Source organism: Schistocerca cancellata, chromosome 9 (assembly GCF_023864275.1).
Source record: "Schistocerca cancellata isolate TAMUIC-IGC-003103 chromosome 9, iqSchCanc2.1, whole genome shotgun sequence".
In the NCBI taxonomy this organism is placed as follows: Eukaryota; Metazoa; Arthropoda; class Insecta; order Orthoptera; family Acrididae; genus Schistocerca; species Schistocerca cancellata.
Genome location: NC_064634.1, coordinates 345,378,472 through 345,394,284, shown reverse-complemented (window position 1 = coordinate 345,394,284; position 15,813 = coordinate 345,378,472). Strand labels below are relative to the sequence as shown.

The 15,813-nt window shown below is 38.1% G+C and overlaps 1 protein-coding gene across 1 annotated transcript in view; it reads right to left on the bottom strand.

Annotated features, from left to right (window-relative positions):
• LOC126101404 (uncharacterized) overlaps positions 1-15,813 on the bottom strand; it is a 104,065-nt gene that overhangs the window by 25,691 nt on the left and 62,561 nt on the right. Inside the window, exon 5 of the mRNA XM_049912067.1 lies at positions 14,006-14,114. Coding sequence (XP_049768024.1) covers positions 14,006-14,114 — 109 coding nt within the window. The remainder of the gene's footprint in view (positions 1-14,005; positions 14,115-15,813) is intronic.

Genomic DNA, 15,813 nt, shown 5'->3' with positions numbered 1-15,813 from the left:
CGAATGAAGTTGAAAAATATGATAACATACTGACAATTGTTACGATAAGTCTTTTGCACTAGTGTTTGCTACCAGTAATTCTTTTTTACACATAGTGGTTTACACTGAACAGCGGTGAAACACACTCACCTAAGCGCATTATAAACATTTAAAAAATTATATGGAGTAGAAGCAGTTGTCAAACAACTATAATGACTTCAGTCTGAGCTTGAAGTTCATTTTGTTATATATTACATTTTCACTTATAACAAAGTCCAAGTCGCAATAAATGGCAATTATTGCAACTATTTTCGATGATCTTGTCGTCAGACAATCAGCGTTTTGAGAAAAATTGCTGTTGATGTCTTCACAAAGCTGTACCAGCTGTTCTCACCTTCTGACATCACACAGACAATTGCTGTGGAGCAGCGGACACAACCTCGAGACACAAAAGTAAGATTTCTCTCATGTAGACGAATGATCGAAATTGGTTTTAGAATGTATTATTCCCTCACAGATTTGAACATATATTAAGGTGTACTGAAGGCAAATGAAGGTGATTGTTGTCTGTAGCAACACAGTTTGGCAACATGGATTTCGTTTGCCTGCTCTCTGCCGCCACGCATGCACAAACCTCATCCCCTCCATGCCTCCCTATCACTCCGCCTCTATGTGCGTATGTGCCATCTTACGTGAAGCAGGCTGTAGACCCACATCTTCCTGAAACAATGCCAGTTGTGGCTGACTGTCTAGTTAAAACCAATCTTACTCAGTTTCCTCAGAATTACACACACAATCAGATACGTACATCTCCTGTTAGGACCACAAAAAGAAGCTAATAGAAATCAGGGCTTCTACAGAAGTGATTTTTCCTTTGATTTATTTGTGTACAGAACACAAAAGGGAATGACTAGCAGTGGTATAAGGTACTCCCCACCATGCACCATATGGTGGCTTGTGAAATACATATGTAGATGAAGATTTTATGGCCACCAACATAGACAGTACAGATGGTGATTAAAGGTCTGTCTCATCATGTGAATACTGAAAGTATGCTGACATCAGTACCAAGAAGACATAGTTTGAAATAAAGTCTTCAACACTGCTTTTAATATTCTGTATCTTTGTATTTTCTATTTCCAATTCTGAATCTCTGTATGAAAGAAATATCTGTGATCTCTGACCCTGTTCGCTTGCAATAGGCTATTTCTTCCTTTGTATACATCAGCAAATGAACTACAAAGGAATATCTCTTTGTAATTCTCAAAACTGCCACTAGAGTGAGATACTAGGTAAGCACAGTGCCCTGGCCACTGAAAAAGAACTGCTTCCACACCGCAAGACAAAGCAGCTTTGGCGACATGCTTAACATCCCTCATGTGGCAGCTACAGTCTCACCCATATGGAATACAGATGCCATCAGTAATTAAAGGGTGTGTGTGTGGAATGGTGGGGGGGGGGCACACAGGCACACAACTCCCCCCCCCCCCCCGGATATAGCAGTTCAATGGAAATGAGCCGAGAGACAAACTGATGACAGAAATGGTGCTTTCCCACACTATTCAACTACATCCCTAACGTACCTTTGTGACAGAAAATGTTCACAACTGGTCTTATGAATCCTCTTATAACTGACTGCTCCCATGCTTTGACCACTAATCCTACTTCAAACGAGGAGAGCAACCTATAACACAAACCATATCAAACACCAGCCAGTGAACAAAGACTGCTCACCTTTCAACACCGATGTAATACCTTACAGCAGTCAATCTGAATGTGCATATACAGTCACTAGGAAATATGGCCAAAACAATAACAAGGACCTTAGTACTTAATTTCAGGATTATTTTCACACATTACAAAATTTACTGAACACCATGAATTCTTTCAGATCACTGACCTATTTTCAACTTATGCTACTAATTACTTGCCGCTGCTGTGTCGCTGCCAACTGTCTTCTAACTTGCACCCCCCCCCCCCCCCCAACTCCAACTTTCCATGTTTCTGATATACTTATGAGGTTAATTTACTTTCTTTCCTTCCATTCTCATTTACTTTACTACTCGTTCATAGGTTATTTACTTATTTTTACTTTTTACCCTGTCATCTTCTGTTACTGCTGTTTTGCAGCTGTCACGTTGTAAAGGTTTTTGCTGACAAATTTGGAGAACAGCAGGACACACAAAAATAATCTTTTTTTTATGAAACCGATTCTAAGTTGTCGTTCCAGGGTTGCTTGCTAAAGGCACCAATAAGAATCTGACAATAACATTTTTACACATTTACATTTTAGTAAAATGTTTACAGCAGGTATTCAGACAGTCTAGCTATGTGCTTGATATCTTGACAACAACCACTACCCAACTCTTTTAAGCATGGCAGGGTTCTGTCTCATCTCACAAAACACATCACCGATTCAGGTAACCAGTTCAGTTATGCTGGAAATTGGAATAATGTCAATCAAGTGTTCCCACTGATCATTCAACAGATCCTGATCAATGTTTGCCACAGTAGTCAGTCATATATGCTCACATATCATCAATCCAGAAATTTCCTGGTGCTTATTCATTCTGGAATCAGAGTTATTTAATTGGATAGATAAAAAATCTACTCACCAAGCGACGGCATATCACACAGTTACAGGGCTGTTATAGATGGTGGTAGGTGGGCAAAACATATACTATCAAAGGGAGAGTCACCTGCGAAACAACACACGTCATACACCAGCTGTTTTACAAACACTGTTTGGCCTTCTAGATCAGCCAATTTATCAATTAGGATGGATGTGCATAGGCAGAGGGTGTGTACTGGCAACTCACAATATCCTGTTGCAGAGCATGCCCTACAACATGACAGTCGTGACCTCGGCTCCTGTTTCATCACATGCGCCATCTGGATTCTTCCTTCAGACACTAGTTTCTCAGAACTCCGCAGGTGGGAACTAGCACTACAACATGTCCTTGGTTCTCGCCACCCACCGAGCTGTAATTTACATTAAATTTCTTCTGTCTCAGCATTTCTTCACTGTAACTACTCTTTGCTTCATTCTATTTTAGTTTTCTACATATTTCATTGTCTTCCCCCCCCTCCCTCCCCCTCCCACCTCTGTTCCGTACAATGCACTTAGCTTTTCACTCTTATTAACTCATACATGATATTTAAGCAGTAATCTCTGTCTGCATATTAACCTGTCTTGCACCTTTAGGCTCTCAGGTTTTCAAATCTCGTCCGATGCAGTCCCCAACCATCAATCATTCCTTCTCATCCCGTATGGTAAGTCTCTCCTGGCCCACAAGTCTGGGTTGCTTTCTCGAAATCTACCCCTTTTCCTAGACCTCTCCAGTCCTTTTCCTTCACTCCTCTTCCTTCTGCCTGAAAAAGGAGCTACTGGATTGGAAAGCTTGCCCATTACAACCACCTTTTGTGTATGTGTTCTGCTGTCGCTTTGTAAGTAGATTTTTTATCAGTCTAATTAAATAATTTTGTCAATAATAGAATTAGAGTTAGCTACACACAGCAAGTGGTACTGTATGCAGCAGTTCCATTAGTGTGATAAGCAGAAATAAAAGTAATTTGCATGGCACCACTTTTAGAATTTGATTAAAAGTACCTGCACTTAATGAAGGTATTGCATATGTGGCTTACCCTCCTGCAAGATCCTCCTCATGACCTGTGCTCCAAGTACCACTACTTGAAGGCACGTTAACTGATTACAGTATCCTCAAAAGTCAGTAGCCTCACATCACATTTCCTTCTGTAGGGGGCAAATATTCCATAGCGAAAAGTATTGAAAAAGTACAGTAGGTTCCCATTACAAAATAAACGCCTGCACACGTGACAAGTCTCTTCTGTTGCCAATCACCTCACCATATTCAATAAACATGTCAGTGAGTATACATAATTTGTGCCCTTATGCTAAATCCAGAACTTCACATGTAAACCGCTAGTAAGATTCACTGCAGGATTTGAAGCAGAACAACAACTAATTACAAATTGGTTACCGTGTGCTGCATACCCTGACCAGTGTCTTTCACCTATGCATTTAACTTGAATGATAGATTGGAAAGGCTATGTGTTGGGATGTAATGAAATATCCTTCCTGTATTCAATTTCCACCCCCTCACCCAAAAGTATTTCTCTTCAGACAGCTCTGCTCACACACATCTTTATTACAAAATATTCCCCATCTGTTTAACTGACTTTATTTTGCAGTTCTCAGGCTTTCGAATATCAACTGTTGCAATCCTTTTTTGTTATACATATCATGCTGCTATGTCTTCCCTGGCTCAGATAACTGGTAGACATTTTATGTCTTATTACTTCAAAATTTCATCTGGCTGGAATCCAAAAACATGGAACACACTGACAATCCCCAGGTACTAAATCCAAACGAAGACAAATAAATTGCGCTTGATTTTTTTTATTGAAGTTATTAATTTTATATCATACCAAGTTTCAGATAAGATAGGTAACTATCTTTCGCAACAATTTGCTAAAAATAAAAGTTTTTTTGCAAGTGAATGTCAAGGTATTGTACGCTGCCATGTTCACTTTCCAGTAATTGTTGATGCATTTAAAACATCATTACATGTCATTTGTGTTTTGTTTACTAATAATGATGAATGCTGAGAGGGAAGCTGCAGATGTTAAGAATTTCCACCCAGGTCTTACTACTCACAACCATAAAAGGCATTAGTGAGAAGCATGAAAAGGTAAGCACATGGGATAATAAGGAATATAAATCATATACTGTAGAAGCATAACAGCAGTTTAAAACTTATCGCTTACTTTGTCATTTCTGCAAAAAGGCTAACAGAATAGCAAAGAACAGTCATCTGTATAAGACCTGCATATACTGTTTCACAGCAACAGGCAGGAGTAAACGTACATTTTCATACTATAATGACAGCCATAGCACACAGAACAACAACACATCAACATTTGTTGAGGAGCAGATATATTTATCTTTTCCTTTCCACAGTTGTCATTAGACATGAATCTAATATGTTTACATTTTTTGCTACACAGATCTGGTTTTGGTTATGTCCACTGAAATGATCAAATGCTGATAGTGGAAACAATACGATGAAGTACTGGGACTTTTTCCATTTTTATAATGAAAAACTTATTGAATAACCTTTGTGTTACTTTGTCATTTCACTCAATGACATAATCTTCACACTCAACGTGCTCTTCAGTTAGTGCGCCCTGTAATCATTTCTAGAATAGATTTAATGATAATAACAACAATGACAAGAATGATTATAAGAACTACAAGTGAATCACTGAAACCTCCAATGAAATGAACCATAACTTATTGGAAATAATAACACAACAGCTGCAGCAACAACAATGAGGAAAATTATTGGAAATGTGAGTGAATCAGTGAGACCTCTGACCAAATAAATCAAACCTTTTCACGGGTAGGCTCCAGCGGCCATTGTCACTGTCAGTAAAATTCATCAGCATGTGTGACCACATTGTTAATACGTAAAATTCTCTGATGTTTCGTTTCAGCCACAGTTGCAAATACATGGCCTTCCTCAGAGTGTTTTTGCTGACGGCTGAACGAGAAAACTTTAGTTCATATATACTGATGGAAGAGGCTGTTATCAAAATTATGCGGTGTTGAGGATGGGAAGAAAAGGTGTCAGACGTCCTTGATTGGTGTTTGCTTTATTTTTAGCCACTGGTAAAAATACGCAAATGAAAAAGGATATCTAACACTCCTATTCCTCATCCTAAATACCATATCAGATTATGGTAACAGCTTCTTCCACCAATATATAACAAAGTTTTTCTCATTCAGAAGCCAGCAAAAACACCCTGAGGAAGGGCAACAGAGGCCCAACCATCAGAGAGTTTTACATATTGACAATGCAGTCACATAACCTGATTATTTTTACTGACAAATCATTACTTGTTAGAAATAAAATCTAATGAGTTGTTACAACTTTTAACTTTACAAGAAGACTATGTTCCACATATTTGAAAACTTAGCATATAACAACTTTTGCTAAACTCTAGCAAATAAAAACTTTTGACAAACTTTCAAAGTATCTAAGTATCTACTGCCAACGGTAATCTATCATGTACAGTAACACGAATGATTCATTTTCTTAAAACTGTGATAGCACAGCAATGAGAACATTTCCAAATTTTATAACTGCCATTGATCCTGTGAAGGCAACACCCCCCCCCCCTCCCCCCTGTGTGTGTGTGTGTGTGTGTGTGTGTGTGTGTGTGTGTGTGTTTTGGGGGGGGGGAGGAGGAGGCACATGACATACCACAAATGTACATCACAGCAAAGGTGACACAATATTTCACCATCACCTACTGGTCGAAGATCAGGAATGCAAAAATACGAATTCCTCCGACATAGCCATATACAAGGCTTGGAAAGCCAGCAAAACTTTCTTTATATGAAGAATGTCATGATTTGAAACCCGCAATAAGCTAAAGGTCTGTTATGCTGTCTATTATACCTGGTTAATGAGTAAAAGATAAGCATCGAAAAGGCACTTAATTCAGTTGTCTATTTTGTCACCTTATTCAATACATCCCTTTTGTAATGACAACATGACAATAGTAACTAAACTAATCCTACATTTGTGTATTTATTACATGCATAAAATGAAAAATTAAATTAAAAATTACGAAAGTTGTTAAAATCACAAAGAGACAGAAAGACTGGCTAGTACTTCCAATAGGTGCAACTCGCTGCATTGCTGAAGAACAAATTAAAATATTAAATAATACTCTAGATTACAGTACTGTACATTCCTTCTTCAAGAAGAAGAGAGTGATTGGTTTGGAGATGTCGGAAAGGATGGCAGGTCAGTCAACATGCACGCATGCATGCACGTGGCTGCTACCCCCCCCCCCCCTCCCCCTCTTACTGGTGTTTAGGCAGAAGGAACACGTCACCCTTTCACCAGTCTGGTGTGGCAATAGAATACAGCAAAAAGAAAATCTGAAGTTTTAAATTTCGCATTTAAGAAATCATTCCCACAGGAGAAATGTACAAACCTAGCACCAGCTGACTGTTGCACAGATTCTCATATGAAGGACATGATAATAATCATCCCTAGCATACAGAAGCAACTGAATGAGTGCAAAATAAGTCATCATATCTGGATGGAATTCCTCTTCGGTTTTACTGAGAGTACTCTATGGTACTGACACCTTAATTAGCTTCCATTTATAACGAATCTCTCACCAAATGTGAAGTCATGAGTGACTGGAAAAAAATGCAGGTGACTCCTGTATGTAAGAAGGTTAAAATAATGGACCTGCAAAATTACAGACCAATATCCTTACCATAGGTTTACTACAGAATTATTTAACATAGTCTTAGTTCAAATACAATAAATTTCCTTCTGATGGAAAAACTTCTGTCCACAAACCAGCACATTTTTAGAAAGCATCACTTGTGTAAAACTCAGCTTGCCCTTTTCTCACATTATATCCTGCGAGCCATGGATGAAGAACAACAGGCAGATTCCATACTCCTAAATTTCCGGAAAGCGTTTGACATGGTGCCATACCGAAGACCATAAAGCAAGGAACAAGCACACAAATCAGGTTCCCAGATATAAGAGAGGCTCTAAGACTTCTTATGTAATAGAATCCAGTATGTTATCCTCAATGGCAAGAGTTCATCAGAGACAAGGTTATTATCAGGAGTGCCTGAGGGAACTGTTATACAACTACTCTTATTCTCCCCACAAATGATATGATGGAAAGGGTGAGTAGCAATCTGCAGCTTTTTTGCTGATGATGCCATTGTACAGGGAGCTGTCATTGTTGAGTGACTGCAGCAGAAGAGATGACGACTTGATGGAGTTTCTAGTTGGTATCATGAATGCCAGCTTGCTCTAAATGTAGAAAGATGTAAGCTAATGCAGATGAGTAGGAAAAACAATCCCATGATGTTTGGATACAGCATCGGCAGTGTCCTGCTCGGCACAGTCACTCTGTTTAAATAACTAGGTCTAATGTTGTACACCGATTTGAAATGGAATGAGCACATAAGAGTAGTAGTGGGAACAGTGGATGGTCAATTTCAGTTAGTCGGGAAAATTTTAGGAAAGTGTTGCATAAAGCAGATAGGATATAAAACACTAGTATGATCCACTCTGAAGGGTGTGGGATGCCTATCAGTTTGGATTAAAGGCAGACATTGGAGCAATTCAGAGGCAACCATTTAGATTTGTTACTGGTGCATTTGGCCACACGAGTAACGTGATGACGCTTTGTGAATTGAAATTGGAACTCCTGGTGGGAGGATGACATTCTTTTCATGAAACACTATTGAGAAAATTTAGAGAACTGGCATTCGAAGCTGAGTGCAGGACAATCCTACTGCTGCCAACATACATTTTGCATAAGGACCATAAAGATAAGAGAAAGTAGGAGTTGTATGGAGACATACAGACAGTCGTTTTACCCTGTTTGCGAGTGGAGCAGAGAAGCGATTGCCTAGTAGTGATACAAAGTATCCTCCATCATCCATGCATAATAGGGAAACTTGAGGAGTATTTATGTAGATATTGATGTAGATTAAATACATAAACATGAGTTGTTCAAAAGCACACCAAACTTTGGAAATTGTACGTCAACCGACAGAGGGAGAACACTGTTGTTACTAGGTTCACCTTGCAGCAGGTTTAGACAAAAAAAAACTAACTGCCATTAGCCTTGTTTTGGTGAGACAGTTAGCTGTTGCACTACAGCTGCTGAAATAAGCATGTGCACAAGCTGCTCATCAGATTAATGACAAACTGACAATTAAAAAACTTTAAAAACAACATGAAAACTTCCTTAAGAATGTCAGTGACAAGGAGTGAGACACTGATTTATGGCTATGATGTTGAAACAAAGATGCAGATGCATTGGGTGGGAAAAGTGTCTCCTTGTCCAAAAAGAGAGTCTATGAGTCTGTCAAAGATCAAGGTGGTGATTGGTAGTTTTGTTTTTTGAATGCAGAGGGACCGTCCATAAGAAATTTGTACCATCTGGTCAGGTGGTAAATAATGAAGTCTATTAGCGAATTTCAGTGCGTTTGCGGGATGCTGTGTGCACATTGTGGAGAAACCAGACATCAGTGTTGCATCATTACAATATGCCGAGTCACACATTGCTCCCTGTCTGCAACTATCTGACAAAACATTGAACTCCCATTGCACCCAATCCATCATATTCTCTGGACTTAGACCCAGCAGACTTTTCCACTTTCAAACCACAGAGGAAATTCAGGGCAATGCAGCAAGAAACCTGCACACCATTCCAAAAGTGTGTTCCTGGTTCTCCAAAAATGGAGGAAATGTTGGGAATGACATATTGTCAGTAGAGGAGACTGCTTTGAGGAGGACAGCATTCAAATGTAGTACAATGAGCAATAAAGATGTTATAAGCAAAATTCAATCTTTTCTTTGAAAGCTCCTCATACTATGGTAAAAATTACTTGTGATTTCATTCCATACTGCTTCAGTTTCTATTCAAAATGATGAAGTTATCTCTTTTGTAACAAGAACAAATGCAATGCTCTTAGATATTCGAGGGCCGTTCAGAAAGTAACCTCCGGTTGATTTAAAAAAATACACCAAGTTAAATAAAAATATTTTAATATATACATCTTACAACTACATCTTTGCACTATTTTTCTATATAGTCTCCATAGCGATTGAGGCACTTATCATATCTCTTCACAAGCTTTGAAATTCCTTCTGCATAAAAATCACTCGCTTGTGCCTGGAGCCAGCCTGTGACCGCATCTTTGAGCTCTTCGTCGTCATCAAACCGCTGTGACCCGAGCCATTTCTTCAAATGCATGAAGAGGTGATAATCACTTGGCGCCAGGTCTGGGCTGTAAGGTGGATGGTTGATAACGTCCCACTTGAAGGACTCAAGAAGGGCCGTTGTTCTGCGAGCAGAGTGAGGACGGGCGTTATCGTACAAAAAAACGATACCGGAAGTCAGCATACCACGGCGTTTGTTCTGTATAGCCCGTCATAACTTTTTTATTGTTTCACAGTACACGTCTTGATTAATGGTCGTACCACGTTCCATGAATTCAACCAACAACACCACTTTGGCATCCCAAAACACCGTTGCCATCAGTTTTCTGGCAGAAAAATCTTGCGAGGCTTTTCTTGGTTTGGTAGGCGAATTTGAATGTGCCCACATCTTTGATTGTTCTTTTGTCTCAGGGTTCACGTACTTAATCCAGGTTTCGTCACCGGTCACGATTCTGTTTAGCAATGGTTCTCCTTCGTCCTCATAACGTGACAGAAAGTCTAATGCAGAGGCCATTCTTTGAGTTTTGTGGTGGTCGGTAAGAATTTTGGGCACCCATCGTGCACAGAACTTACGGTAACCCAATCTTGCTGTCACTATCTCGTACAAGAGAGTCTTAGAAATCTGTGGAAAACCAGTAGACAACTCCGACATTGAGAAACGTCGATTTTCACAAACTTTTGCATCAACTGTCTGAACGAGTTCGTCAGTCACCAATGATGGTCTACCACTCCTCTCTTCATCATGAACGTTTTCTCGTCCACTTTTAAATAAACGTACCCATTCACGGACAACTCCTTCACTCATAACTCTTGGTCCGTACACGGCACAAAGCTCACGATGAATAGCTGCTGCAGAATATCCTTTGGCTGTAAAAAACCTTATGACAGCACACACTTCACATTTGGCAGGGTTTTCTATTGCAGCACACATATCAAACTGCCACAAAAACTAAACTAGCGTAGGTATGACGTTCACTCGACCACGGCTTGATGCCGACTGACCTGTTGAGTGCGTGAACGCACAGATGGCGTCGCTACTCCCCCCACAAACCGCACTGTGACCGAGGTTACTTTCTGAACCGCCCCCGTACATTGAAAAACATTGGGAATGAAAATACATAGGTTTGTTGGACATTAAAGGGTATCCACAAAAAAAGTTGTGACACTTTTGACCCAGTTATAACATTTTTTGAAAACAAAGTTGGTAAGTAAGAGAGAATTTATTGATATTTCACAATGATATAGGTTAGTAACTGATTTATGTAACAAATTTAATGAGAAATCGGCTGGTGCAAGGAGACAATCTTAAGTGAATCAAAGCAAAAAGAACTATTTCTGCATTTGTGTCAAAACATTCCTTGTACAACCAAAACTCTTATCAGTTTCCAAATCTTTCCTTCGTGCAAAACAAATAGCAATGACCTTCTAGTATCTTGACATAATTCAGAGTATTTTAAAACAGATGATCATTTCACACTGGGTCCTAGAATCTTTCTCAAAAAACAGATTTACCAAAGCAGGACATAGGTCAGGAATTAGTGGAAAGCTGTATCTGAAATTTAAAAAACTGATATCTGGACTTTTGGTTTCAAAGGCAAATTCCTATATGGGTTGCAACAAAGAAGTTTTTTTTAATACATTTCCATCACATTTAACCAAAATAGTATAGTTCAGAAGTTTCCTTAAAAAATAATCAACTTTAATCTTGAAGTTTTGACAGTATAACGAATACTCCATTTCCTGGGATTGTTGCTAGCTGTCATCGTCCAATGTCATGCACGAAATTTCACCTGGACACTTGCATCTGCCATCAGAGGATATCTAGCAGGTGTCATAGTGAATGACAATTGACTACAAACAACCAAGTAAAAAACAAAATTAATCTCTCACTCTGCAACAGGTTGAGTGCTGTTTTTTGGATGGGAAAAGAGGAAAGAAGTATTGGCAGAAGTTAAGTTCTGAGGATAGGTAATGAATGCTGCCTGATTAGCTGAGTAGGTAAGAGTATTGACTAAAAAAAGGCAATGTTCCAGGTTAAGAGTCTCTACAGCACACAGTTTTACTACGCAATGAAGTTTCAGGTAACAAACACACTGCCAACAGCAGACGATAGCATGAGATTGTTCATAAGAAATATAACACAAAATATCAAAAATCTGTGTTGTTAAACTCACTCAGCCTCCTCCTAACTATTATTATATTATTTTCTTAAATAATGTACGTTTGTTAATCAAATTTTGAGTAATAAGCAAATAGTTTTAAAATCTTTTGATAAGTAATTTTTTAACTGTCTACTTGTCCACTTCTTTTCAGTGCCATCAAATCACAGTTTGAAGAAGCATGCTATGACACACAAAAATCTGAAAACTTTGTTAAACTACTGATTTTAAAAATGAGTGTCAGTGTACTTTTTTCATCTGTTGGGCCCAAAAATATTAGGAATCTATTCTCTGGGCACCTGAGTACCTGTATAACATTTTGGCTATAGGATCATCCCCCCTCCCCCACCTTATGATGATTAGGTACTCCATATTTGTTCATTTACTCTCTCTCTCTCTCTCTCTCTCTCTCTCTCTCTCTACTATTGTCATAGTCATCATCATAAAATAGATACAACGAAATTATTTTTTGAGAGGCATTCAACCCCAATACCATCATGTCTATGTTATAGCATACAGCTAGTTATTATTATTATTATTATTATTATTATTATTATTATTTTGTGGTTAATCTCTCTTTTTCAAAACTAAAAAGAAAAAAATTGAGGGCATTATTTTGAGTCCTCAAAAGTGCTTGTGTGTGTGTGTGTGTGTGTGTGTGTGTGTGTGTATCTACAAAGCATTCCTGAACATCGTTCCTAAGGAATTAAAATCATGGAGTCTTCACGAAGTGGTTTGAGATGATATATTTAAATAAGAAACTCTGAAGAAATGGCGATAATGGCTTAATATCTGTGCCACTTTTCAAAAATTAATTTTTGTTAATTATTTTACTCATTCACTGTGTACAACACATGGTCTTGTAACTGTGTTATAACAACATAAATACTTCTTTATAGTCGGCATAATTTTCAACACTGGGCAGTGCTATCTTGAACAGTTTATAGTTACTGAATCAACTGTTAATCCAAGAATAATGACAATGTAGACCTAAGCAATATAATCTTGTAAAATGCAGAATACTTTGTAGTGGCCATTAAACAATGACCACAGAAGACACACCGTTAATTGTTATGATGGAATTAAAGCATAATGAGGTAGATAAGTTTTAAAGCTCTAGGACCTTAGCATCTGAACAGACAAGTGGTGCAAAAGAAATAACATAAAAGACATGATGATGATGTCTGGTTTGTGGGGCGCTCAACTGCATGGTAATCAGCACCCTTACAAAGTCCCAATCTTTACATGGTCCAATTTAGCCACTTTCACAAATGATGATGATGAAATGATGAGGACAATACAAACACCCAGTCCCTGGCAGAGAAAATTCCCAACCCTGACGGGAATCGTACCCAGGACCACATGATAAAGAGACAGCAACGCTAGCCGCTAGACCACGAGCTGCAGACGTAAAAGCTGTTTTAAATGTTAGCTCACTGACACAACTCAACTTGTATCAGTATAAAAAACAAGGAAACCTAAAACCTATGACTGGTAGTATGTAAATTATTCTTCAAAATGACTTTACCTAACCTTGCCACTGTGAAATAACACACACTTGCATATTCATTGTTCATAAACTTCACTGTCCCATAAGATACATCCAGTGATCTACTGATTAACTTTCTATGGTAAATGTAATTACATATTTGTGCATCCATTTGCATAGCTTGCTGATTCCATAAATACATATTTCATCATGTGTGAGTTGAAATGTAAAATAAAACAGCGAACAGTAGAGATACATACAAAACAAGGCAAGTATGAAATGTAAATACAGAAGAATAAACTCAAGTCACACGTTTTTCCAGAATCCAGATTTAACTTTTACTGTTAGTGCAAATGATGAAGGCTACGTTCCCTTGCGTGAATTTTAAATTTCAGAGCTCATTCTCAGCCTCTGTACAAGTCATGTCATGCCCCCCTCCCCCAAAAGTTGTATATTTGCCCTATTTCCTGTACCACAGGTTTTAAATAATTTGTGATGGTTTAAAGAAATAAATCTGCATTGATGCTAATAAAGCATTTATGCACACACAATGCAACATCAATATTAATTTAACTTACCATCATCGTCATCGGTAGAATCTTCTTCTTCTAACGCAACCATTTCACCATAAAATGGGTACTGACCTCCCACAATTGGCACACGGTTAATAAATTTATTTTTCAATTTCTGTTGGCAGAAAGATGCATGTATCACCAAACAAAAATGACTTTCCTGAATATTGGTAACAATAGCTGCCCTTTAAAAGTATAACTATCCCATGCATTTCTGTAATATATCACACTGTAGTTACACATTGCACCCAAATTTCAAAAGGAAAAGAGCTTAAATGTAAAGCCATAAACACAAAAGTCCTATTTTTCACAGCCAATATAAAACCTGAGGAAATCTATGAACTATATTGACATAAAATTATACTACACAAACAAGTAGTGAAATAAAATTTGAACTTTCAATTTGAGTCATTCCAGAACTTCTGCTATTCACTTATCATACTGTAATTATTCTCTATATTGTTCGATTCCTCCACCACACACCATGCCCCTGCTCAATTTACTACTGCTGTTACAGTATTACTACACCAACCATTATCCCCTCAGTCACACTGTACACAACTCTTAGACCGTACGCCATCACTGTATCTTCCGTTAGAACCAGCAGTAAGCTCTTGATAAGCTTAATCAATGGGTAGTTTGAAAATTATTGTCCGCAACAATTATATGGATAGATCTCTTTCCCATATTACATTAACCCCTTAACATATTGATTTTTTATAAATTATGTTCCAAAAAATAATATTTTTTATTAGTAAACAACATCCTATAATGAACAACATTACATATATACATAAAGATAGCTTTTAAAGCTCAAAATTTTGAAGATTACAAACAATAAAATCCCAAGTAGACTCACACACTGGACTTTTACTAAAATATCCTGGCACTTGGAAGTCTTTTTCTGGTGTATAAGTAGCTATGAAGTCTAAAAATGTATTTCACAATGGATACCCATAAACACAAATCTTGGAAGAGATGGCTAGAGTGCAGAGGATGTATTTTATCTCATACCACAGGTACACTCAGCTGATGAGCTGCCATCCTTTTTTGAAAGCACTCCCTAAACAACAATACAGGAAAGAGATTGAAAGTAAGTGAGCGTCAGCAATATAAAATAAACAGCTAGATAAGTGAAAAAAAATTTACGGTCAGTGCACAAAAATGACCCAGATTACAAGCTAGCAGCACAATCCCACAACGAGGCAGTTGTCTATGAGATAATGAGTACTCGAATATGCAGATGGCTAGATCTACTGCAAATGCGCTGTTTAATGCTTCAAGTGGGGCATTAGTGTGGGGTAAGCAAAAGATTGATATAATGAAAGTTTATTTTATTATTACTTAATTATCTAGTGCTTTAGCTCTTGTTATGTATGTTTGTTTAACCACTGTTTAATTAAATTGAGATTAAACTGTGATTTTGCTCATACATGATTACCTTTGTAACATAAAGACACATTCTTGACATGTATACGAAATACGCCAGGGGCCCACTTGTGTTACGAAAAACAGCATGCCCAATCGAGGCTTAATTTCTTCCTTAGGTAGGAGGAGAGGAGCAGGTACAGGGAAGGTTAAAAAGGAGCTGGCAAGTCACTTAGATCCATGATTTGCCCTTTCCTTTCAATCTTCACCAACCTAATCTGCTCTCCTACCGAGGACAGAACTAATAGTTCAGAAACCTAAGATAGTGGTGAGTTCTTCTGAGTGATTTGACTGCACAAAATACTTCATATTCTGCCTCATAATTTTGTAGTAAGGTGCTTTAACTGAATTTGCAGTACCGATATGTTTTACCTTTTCCTGCGGCT